Here is a 10,920-nt window from a genome sequence, read left to right as displayed (position 1 = left end):
CATGTGGACATGTTTTAACATATACCTGAGCAGTTAGAGGATGATGCAAGGTTACAATACAGATGCTGAACAAGCTACCAGCACAAAACAATGAGTCATCAGCTGTCGGTATTTCAAAATATAGCCACACATTTTATAAAGCGTGACAAAATCCTATTTGCCTTCATAATGAAATTCTAATCTGGTGGTATTCAAAATCTTAAAAACAAATACTCCTTTGTGGTTTCTTTATTGTAAAGAATTGTTATGTGTCTGTTTATGAACACTGGGTGGCAGCATAGCATCTAATAAAAAAAAGGTTAAGCACACATTGCACACTGTTATTCAGTTTTCACAGACACAGTATTGTAGAATTATTCTACCATACTTTAACATATTTCTGCCCCATCAAATTCCCCCTGTAGTAATATATGCTATTACGCTCCTAAAAAGGTAAGTCACTTATAATCCAGTTAGTATTTGCATTGGTAATTCCTAAAAGACGAGTAACTTGACCAACTGGATTCCAAGTGAATAGAAGGAGCTAATTTTAGTTCATACGATACTGCCTACAATGGAAAAACTACTTTCAAAAGTATCTGAAAACGTGAAGAGCTTTAAGTGACCAACCATGAATGGCAACATCCTCGGGTCACGTCCAGACAAGGACCTTTATTACCCGTCATTACCCGTCGTTCCCCATCTCTCGCTCTCCTCATCACTCAGCTATCTAACAAAGGCATAAAAAAGCCCCAAACAATTACAAAGAAACAGTATTTTAAAAACTCAATATGACCAGTATCCTATTCCCTTTGTGAACAACCAGTTATACTTGACAGTGAATTAAGACATACAGCAAGAGACATAATAGAAATGTGCCAGAAATTATACATCCAGTAATATCAAACTGGTTTTAAATGTGTCAGCACCAGTCTGATACTTCTTCATTCACAGAGTAAATAAACACAAAGCACTCTGAGGTCAAATCCATCTGGCATTAGCAGCTTAACAAATAGCAACAAGCTGCGTCACGCGCTTGATGTCAGGTGACGTATTAGTGACACCTGCACAGACAGGTAACGTTTAGTAGGTCAAGGATCAGGTGTTTCTCATGAATCATGAGTTAAGTAACAGCCGCCGGGAGCCGCCGCAAGTGGATTAATAGTTTACAGAGTTGCCAAAAGAAACGTGTAGTCTAGGGGTCAAGTTTCATCATAACTAAAACATCCTCCTTTTCCTCTTCAGCTGGATAAAAGCTGCCTTGGACATGTGTTCTTCTGGTTAATGTGGCTCACAATTAGACACAACATATATGATAAAGCCTGTGGATTTATAATCGAATGTTATCATCTTATTGCCTGTATTATATCTTCTTTTTATTTCAGAGGAGGATTAACTGCTGAGTAGCTTTCTGTTTCCCTTAATGGACAGAAGATATCAAGTGTGACTTGCCGGGAACAAGATCCAGAGCTCCAACTTAGAAGGGAATGCCCCAGACGAGGCACAGAGGCATACCGTGTACTGTATATCATGTCATACTGCATTTGTCCTTCTATTTTGGGTGTGCTGGATTGGGTCAGCCCAGCCCCATCTGTTAACACTCATTTATACACAATTACAAAGTGAAGACTACCAAGAGGTCAGCCCAAGATGCTGTTAACAACAAGTATTACAATTTTACTTCACGCCGTAGCTCTCTATGTGGCCCTGAATATGAACAATAAATGAACGTTATGGAAAATAGAACCCCTGTTAACAAAACAGCCGATTTTAGCAGTGGGGTATAAATCCAAACAACAAATCTTCGAGGGCTTTTAGTAACATTTAAGCTCCAGTCCTTCTTGACTCTATGTGTCAGCAGCCCACACCACCCTTCACTCCACTGGACAAAGTAAATATTAAAGTCCTCGGGCAGCCGAGAGCAGCTGAACATAGAGGAGGCTGTGGGGAGCACCAAATTGCTCCCAAATCTGTTTCTGGTGCTGATACGGGGGGAAACTGAGAGGAGAGGAAGAAAAGGATGCCTGGAGTGTGTGTCTCGCTGCCGGTATACCCACCTGTTCAGACAGGCTTTTAAACTTTAATGCCCTACAGTCTCTTGCTTGGTCTTGTGGTTTTTTTGCCTTTTTTCTCACGTCTCATCTTTGACACATATGTCGGTGCCACAAAAATGAAGAAATCAATGCACTGGTAGCAGTTTAGATATCGATAATAGCACATTCTTATTCATGAATTCAGAATTCTAGTTTATTACCTTCACTGCAGAGCTGTAAATAACACCAATATCTCCTCTATTTCGACAAACAGTAGTAAAATGACTAAAATGGAGGCAGGTAAAAGTAGAAGCAGAGAAAGAACAACTGACATCAGGAGCTACAGAGAAGAGAAAGCAAATCACACGGGGGCCCCTCGCATCAGTTTGTCAATTTTTCCTGAATGGGTCTGGACAGGTGGAGCAGAGAGGAGGACAGAAGAAGTGGGCGGAGGTAGAGCAGAGTAAAATAGGATGGATACCGTTGTGGGGCAGAATGAGAGGCTCGTAGCGAATGAGAAAAAGAGAAGACTAGCAGTGTGAAGAGAGGTGAGGTGCAGACGTAAACAGGGTTTTAACGGACTAACAAGATTGTCTGCAAAGTCATCCCCAAAGCTCCAAACACAGGAATCTCAACAAGTGGATGTGACACCTAGCTGTTAAATCTGGACGAGACAAAATGGGATCGAGTGGATAAACTGAAAACTTTCCCTGAAATGCTGGACATCTTACTTGTATACAGGAGATGATAGATGGATGGGGGACCTTCAGGGGAAATGAAAATGAGTTGATTAATGGGCATCATCGAGACAACACAGAGGTGCAATATTGGCCTCAGTTGAGATGGGCATTGGCAAAAGAGATGAATGTAGTAACAATGGGGACCTAAAGATTAAAGACACTAATAATTGTTGACAAAGTATCCCATTTATGTCGCCTTAGAATCTCCAAGTTTTACATTTCACTCCACACACAACCAGAGGTTATTTTTTTATATATATACAGTATATTTCTTTCCCAGTTTTCAGCGATAGGCCAGAATGTCTGATAAGGTGAGCAGGTCTTTCTGCCGCTTGTCTGGGACCCAGAATAAGAGTTAAAACACACAATGAGAAAGGGGCGAGCCGGGAGAGAGGATTTACTGTATCACCAGTACACGTTAACAGCTGTATCAGTTGGTCTCAGTTCAGGGAGGGGAAGGATTCCGACAGCTGGTGTGTGTGTGTGTGTGTGTGTGTGTGTGTGTGTGTGTGTGTGTGTGTGTGTGTGTGTGTATGTGTGTGTGTGTGTGTGAACTGGGTGTGGAGCCTAGACCAAGGGCACAGGACACAGAGAAGGGAGAATGTGGTGGCCGGAAATTCCCCAGACTCTTTCTGTCTGTAAAACAAAAGAAAACAATATAGCCAAAATTTGATAAAAACTCCAAACATTCACAACCACCACCATCTTCTTTTTTTTTTTTTTCATCACTGATTGTTTTTTCATTTCAAACACCAGCATTTGTTTTAAAGCAATGTGGCGGCACGACAAAGAGCAGGCAAATAAGAGAAATCAATTCCTTTGTCCACATTTTAACACCATTTTTTTTTTGAAAAAACAAACAAACAACATTGTAAATTTGGGTTGGGCTTCACTTTTTTGTGTTTATAATAGATATATATATATGGATATCATACTTTACAGTCTGGTAAAGTTATGTGGGCATAAGTGGACTTTCTTATTTTGTTTTGCTTGTTTTTACAAATATATGATGTAATATGTCATATATGACAGTTGTGTTATGTATGTCTGCTGAAAATATAATTAAAAAAAGAAGAAGACATAATTCTATGTTGCTGTAGTTTCTATTTCTTTTATGTAGTTTAAAGTAGTAGTTGGTATGTAATATAGAGATCTGTAAATACGGTGTTTTTTGTACTTACCTCGTGTCGTTTGTGTGAGTGATATGTGTGTTTTTGTGATCTATGTAAATTGCTGCTGTAACACCTCAATTTCCCAATAGGGATCAATAAAATCTATCTATCTATCTATATGAGATTAGGCTATATGAAATAAAACATTACAGAAACACCATAGCAACTGATATCTCCACATACACCCCTCAGTAATGTCTCAATCTCATCTAAAAGCTGAGCCACATGACCAGACAATTAGGAGTGGTTGTTTACACTCTGTCAGCTCAGTGTCATCAAAGAATAACAGAATTATATATTATGTATAACATACTGTATGTTTATTTTTTATTATAAAGGGAATCGGTGTCATCAAAGAATAACAGAATAATATATATATATAATCTATATAACATGCTGTATGTTTATTTTTTATTATAAAGAAGGGAATAATATATATTATCTATATAACATATTGTATGTTTATTGTTTTTTATTATAAAGGGTGTCAATTGAAGCGACAATCATCAGATAAAACAGGGATGGTCATCTGTTGAGAAGCAGAAGAAGAGGTAACCTAGATGTTTGGTTGTAAACAGTGTTTTCTAATGAATACAACACACAGACTGACAAAATAAACAGACGGCCGGGCGGAGAGAGAGAGGGAGGGATGGATGGAGGGAGAGATGGAGGGAGGGGTGTGTAGAAGAGAAAGTATGCTGAACTACTCAGCAACAGCCACTCAAGTCGTGACGCGTTCACGGTGCTTCCTGCAGCGCTTTAACCCGGGTCCTAGAGACAGTATTTGAGCTTTCTATTCGCTACTTGGCGCTGTTGCTATGGGGCTGTGCATGTTGAGCCGTGCGCGTTATTGCGCCGTGCGTGGAGAGCATAGTGTGTGTGTGTGTGTGTGTGTGTGTGCTGAGTTTGGGATTATAGGGCAGGAAAAGTGTCAGGAGCGCATCAAGAGTGCAACATGATGAAACGTGTTTTTATTTTGATGTCACTTTGTTGTTGTTGTTGTTGTTGATGATGATGATGATGTCACTGTTGTTTATTAATGTTCATCATCTGAACAATGAGAGCATGTATACTGTCTGGCTTCTTCTGGTGTGACCTTGTTGAACTTTGTGTTTTTTTAATCTCATATTTTATCATTCTTATAAATGAGTTTTATTGTATGGTACTCAATTTAATATAAATTGATTTTGACTTTATCAGTGATATGGTGTCAATATAATCTCTCATTTATGTCTGTAAATGTGACATTAAAGGACAACAAAGAGTCTATAAATGTTCCTTTATAGTAAAACTAACATTTCAATATTAATGATTCTTTTAAATATCTATAAACACAATGGTATACAATAAATGTAAATCTATAGTGACACAAAGCTATAACCTTATAAATAGTGGACTCATTTTGACAATATTGTCTATCATAGGCTATTTCTATGGGCAAATGTGAGTAAACATGATATATAAGTGCGAATTACATATGGTAAAACTAATATTTTAATAGGGACCTACATTTTATATTATATCTATATAGTTATAAACACACTATTGCATAGCCTGTCTGTGTTTCTCAATGGTGTTTTTTAAGCATTTTTATCAGCTATCATAACATGTGTATGAAAATATAGTTTCGGTGTGATGTATGTTATTCTTGTAAAATTCAACCTTGTATTAAAGTGATTTATAGGAAATTAGAGCCAAATACATCAGTAATCATTGATCAAATAAAAAAAATGATAAAAACATGTATTAAAAGTTGTATTTCTTTATTTTAATCACGGACTATAATGAAGAATGATGGTGAATTTCATCACCAGCAGCTGAACATATAAGCGGACACCATGAAGTGGACAGACAGTGTTTCTGTTTGGATCACACCCAGCACCAGCACCGGGACCAGCACCTGCACCGCTCAGCTCAGCTCACGCCGGACCGGGCGTGTACGTGTTGTGATGTCTCGCGGAGCTGCAACAGAGCGCGCGGTATGAAATGAATGAGAATAGAGACCACATGTGTGTGCTTAAACTCTGGTCTGCGGCACATTACAGTCACCTGACAGATAAAAGACACACATAGTCTTCCAGTATGACACTGGTCCGGTAGAAGAGTGTCGTTTCAAGTGGATGGACCGCTTATTATTATTATTATTAATAATGTCAGTCACTGACTAAACTTAAAACAAATCCAAAAATCAGGTGAAAACAAGCAAATAGCAATACAATAAATAATAAAAAGAAAAGCGCTAAATAGATTTTTTTTACTACAATAAAACAATTCTTCATAAAAAATCAGCTCATATTATGTTCCGGAAACAAACAAATTCTTCGACATTAGCTACATCCATGCATATATGTATATTTTTAGATTTTTTTTTCTAGTTATAGAGCCAACACTGTTTAATAAAACATGTTCTGATTCTTGCTGGTGTTATCCCCAGCTAGAAATTGGTTGCCAAGCATTGCATCATTCCTTTCATGTGACTCCCATACGCCCCAAATTCGTCCTGGCCGTCTTATGACTGCATCACAATTGCTTGCTCGTACAAACTATACAGCGCTGAGAGAAGCAGCTGAGAGAGACACAGAAGCCCCGCCCTCGTTGCTGTATTCCGCGTCTCCCGATTGGATGTCGTTAAGGAAAATATCTTAACTCCGCTGCTCCTGATTGGCCCGTGAGAACGCTTGTCACTGCGCTCTAGGCTAAGTTGTGATGCAGCTCGCATAGTTCGGTTGGCGCGTCTCTGTATATAAACACGGCCGGGAGTTTCCGTCAGAATCACATTCAGCCGTCCAGACTGAACAATGGTTAACATGAGCTATCACCAATCAATACTAAAATACCCACATTCGAGTTCAAGACAGTCGAGAAGGCGAGCGAATAAACGAAAAAGGGTAAGTGGAGATTATTGTGGAGTGGTTTTGTTGACTAGTTAGTGCATGTTTGTCAGTGTTTAGGAGAGTTGAAGTGGTCTCTGGTGGACTGGACTGTCTGGACAGTGGCAGATATCCATGTGTGCCATTTATAGAATAACAGTTGTCTTAATCCATCACAATGTTGTTTTTAAGGGTTGTCTGCTTCTGTCTGACTAGTTGTCATAGCTCGGACTTGAAGTTTTCTTTAAGAAGGGTTTTGCTCATTCAAAATGACAAATGTTTTTTTTTAATATATAGTGCGTTTTGTAGCTACAGCATCTTATTTTCTATTCTTTTAAGTGTCATTTCATGTGAGTAAAGTCACAGATGTCTGACAGTATAATGGTGGGGACTAGAGACGAATCTGCTTTTATTTGTGACAGCTAATTTGTTTTTCCACTCTTTTATAGTAAACATTTACAACTAAATGAATAGATGTCTATTTTGTCTTTTTATCCCAAACCCACTATTTTTTCCTCTCTCTCTATGTAACGTTTCCTTTTGTTTCGCCCTGAAACCTCCTCCTGCTGGACTCACATTTCCATGACGTAATTGTCTTGGCTGACAGTGGACATGTAGCCCTAAACTAAAGAAAAAGAAAATATAAAAAATAGTTTTAATGTAAAAATAATTGTTTAAGAAAATAACAATTGGCATGTTTTTTTTATGCACCAAGTCAAAGTGTTTAAATGCCTGCGTTCACACAGGAAGTTTAACATCAATTTAAAGAGCATTTCTTTATTCTTTATCACTTTTATAATGTGTTTATTATCACTGTCAACGCTACAGATGTGTAGGAATGTTTATTTTCTATTTTCACATTTAAAGGAGAAGATTGGATATCCTTATAAATCAAACTTTGCAGTTACAGGCTTTGTCTATAAAATAATCATAGTAATGATGATAGATTTTTTATTTTTTATTATTATTATTTAGTTTTTGTTTTGGACAGCTTTAAGTGATTAATAATAGCAGTAGAGCTGACTGTCAGGCCAGGAGGGATCAATATAAGGATCTACTTCTCCCTTTTAACCACTTGTTTATCGATCCCAACGTGTTTTGAGGACCGTAGAAAGCAGGGGGCGCAATAGAGATCATTTTGGTCTTTGTTTACAAGAATTATAAGTGACAGGAATTTTATTTTCCACCTACTTGTTGATCATTTTAACAATTATTGATTTATTTATTTGTTTTGCCATTATTTTAAATTTTTCGACATTTTCCAAAGCAGCCATTAATGTTTAGTTTAAGGCACATTTTATTCCCCTTACTAAGCTGGCTCTGTATTTGTGCAAATCATCACTATGATTCTGAAATCTCAGCAAATTTCAGCCGTCAGAAGAAACATTTTTCGTATTTTTTGAAGACTAACCGGTCAAATGCTTTTTGTCTTTCAGAATTGTTGGGACAAGCTATCTCCAACAAATTGGCAGACTTGATTAACAGTCTTCCTAAAGGTAAATTCTCATATTTGACATTCTGCATGCTGTGTGTTTGTGAAGTTAAGATTGTGATTTGATCAATTTGTTCATTTTAATAACTTTGTTTAGGTTATCCAATATTTTATACATAATTAAAATCTTCAAATTTCTCTATCAGCAATTTCAGTGCAGTCCTCATCTAGTATCAATGTTATTTCATTTTACAATTAGGTGGTTTACGCAATATAATGTACTAGTTTTCTTTATTACAGTGTGAATAATTATATAGATAATGTCTTCTTGCAGTATTCTCAGTAATGATACACGCCAATCCTTTATCACTGCATACCTACTAAACTCAACCAGTTGCAGAACAGTAAAAAACCAACAAGGCGGAGTTTCTGTGACGTGTGAGTCGTCTAACGTGCTGCGCTCTTCTCGTTTTCCCATCCCTCCCGTGTCTGGCCACCCCTCCCCTCACAGGTCCAGTGTGAACCGTGTGGCCGAGTACCTGTGTGTTGCGACTGACTGGCGAGATGACTGCCGAGTGGCTACACCTGCCCCCGCCGTACCCCCCTGGCGTGGGGCCGTTGTGTGGTGCAGAGTTGGAGGCGTGGTATGAGGACCTGCAGGATATTCTGGGCTCCGACACGGGAGGGGCAAAACTGGCACGTGCCCCCACATGCACCGAGGTCAGTAGCTTGATGAATGAAATGGCCATCACACCTCACATGAGTGTGAGTGACTGTCGTCCATTGTATTTTCGTTAATTTCTCACTTTTTTAGGTTTGTTTTAGCGTTTTGTGTTCACGCACTAAGCGATTTGAAATGAATTTATACTCTGATATTTGACATGTTTTGGCAGGCGTTGACATTTCTGTTTTTGTGTTTTTGCAGAAAGAGCCGGAGTTTCTGGATGTTCTGGAGAGTTGTTCTCTGACGTGGCTGACGGACGGAGGCCAGACGTGGGGCGAGGGTGTCCATCGGACAAAAGAGGAGATCCACAACACCCAGCCTCTGCATCACACCTCATCATCATCTTCCTCTTCCTCATCCTCCTGCATGAGTCCAGCTGTTACAGAAGAGCGACGGACGGAGGCTGAGAGTGGGAGAGGTGGAGATAGCTCGACAGGAGGCGGCAGCGATCTGCTGCCTCCAGAGTTTTTCGAGTTGCTGAGTGAAGGAGGAGTGGGAACGGTGGATCCAAGCGGAGCGGTGATCAGCGGCGGCTATTATTACCACCACCACCATCAACACCACCAAGCTAATATCGTCCACCCTGCTTCTCCCTCAGCCAGCGAGGAGGAACTGCCCTGCGTCCCCGATTCTCCATCCTGCTCCTCTTCCGCCTCCGAGTCGCCATCTCAAAATTGTTCTTCTCCCTCCTCGCCCGTCTCTTCTCCCTCCGCCTACCCGTCCTCCCGCCTGGGAAAACGCAAGAGGTCCACCAGCGAGAGGTCCACCAGTGCCTTGTCCTCTTTCGCCTCCTCCACGCAGCACACATCCTCATCCTTCTCATCTGCCAAAAAGAGTCGCAGAGAAAGAGAGCAGGAGAACGAGAGGAAGGTGCATGAGCTGACGGAGCAGAACGAGCGCTTGAAATCGGAGATTGAAAGGTTGGGAGAGGAGGTACAGAGGACACGTAGAGCCCTGATAGAGAGACTAGTCAACACCAGGAAATGAGGGGAAAGAAATGAAAGACAAGAATAAAAGATGACAGGTCATACAGAATTGGAATAAGCAGTGGTGAGGAAAAGGTGTAATACGGTGGTCATGAAATGCCTCTTAGACCGGAAAGGATGGAAACCAAAGATATATTTTATAAGCGAGAGGATTTTCGGGGAAAACACAGAGCTTAAAATGGCAAGAGATAGGAAAGTGATGAAAGTCAAGACAAGAAAAGGAACAGAGAGAAGGGGCTGCAACAGCAATGCGGCAAATAAAAAGACCCAGCATGTATAAAGGAAAAGGAAGAACAGACCGCTCTGAGTGCAAATGATACCGTGGTTTTGATGAATGTTTGTCATTTTAAAGAGGTTGCATCAAATTGGATGGCAGAAATACCAGTTAATGATTTGTATGTTGGACAGAAAGGAACTTAGTTCAGAGTGCGCATTTCATTGTCATCCATTCCCACCGTTTTGCAATAATTGTAACTCCTACTTTTAAGGGCTGCAATTTGGCTAGCAGAGATTATTTGCCCCAATTTGTGGATAGTTTAGGAGCTCAGGAAAAGTCTGAAAGTGCCCAGTGCAGTGAGTATGAGAGAATGATGTTTTTGGGAGAGAATTCATAATCTTTCTTACTTTTTATAACCCATGGCTTGTGTGTGTGTGTATTTAGGTAGTAGGACCCGGCTATACTTTCTAAGCTGACCTTTTCTATCAATATGGGAATATGTGGTAGAATTACCACAAATTGTTCTACTCTGATTTACTATTTTTATATAACGCTGTAATATATACAGAATTGTACTGTAATGGCTTGTACTGTAAAATGCCAACATATCCACTGTTATTTTTCACATTGCAGTCACATAAATTGTTAATCGTAGAATAATATGCATGGCTCTTATCATCAAAATTACATGTATTTTACCATACTGTTTATTTTATCCTTCATTGTAATCTCAAATTTGCAATAAAAGAAAAAAATTTGCAATTTTT

General features: G+C 39.4%; 1 protein-coding gene across 1 annotated transcript; it reads left to right on the top strand.

The window, feature by feature from the left end:
- Positions 1-6,675: 6,675 nt before the first annotated feature.
- Positions 6,676-10,915, top strand: ddit3 (DNA-damage-inducible transcript 3). The gene is made up of 4 exons (XM_074642724.1): positions 6,676-6,812; positions 8,231-8,290; positions 8,738-8,946; positions 9,152-10,915. Exons 3-4 carry the CDS (start codon positions 8,791-8,793, stop codon positions 9,935-9,937), a joined length of 942 nt encoding a protein of 313 aa, XP_074498825.1. The 5' UTR covers positions 6,676-6,812; positions 8,231-8,290; positions 8,738-8,790; the 3' UTR covers positions 9,938-10,915.
- Positions 10,916-10,920: the final 5 nt, after the last annotated feature.

This window comes from Sebastes fasciatus, chromosome 1 (assembly GCF_043250625.1).
Source record: "Sebastes fasciatus isolate fSebFas1 chromosome 1, fSebFas1.pri, whole genome shotgun sequence".
NCBI lineage: Eukaryota > Metazoa > Chordata > Actinopteri > Perciformes > Sebastidae > Sebastes > Sebastes fasciatus.
Note: the sequence above shows the minus strand (reverse complement) of the source record. Positions and strands in the feature narration are given on the sequence as shown.

Bases quoted from the DNA above. Each gene is read 5' to 3' on its own strand.
- ddit3 (XM_074642724.1), top strand. From the start codon at position 8,791: ATGACTGCCGAGTGGCTACACCTGCCCCCGCCGTACCCCCCTGGCGTG. The intron at 8,947-9,151 runs GTCAGTAGCTTG...GTGTTTTTGCAG, and splicing joins GTGCCCCCACATGCACCGAG to AAAGAGCCGGAGTTTCTGGA.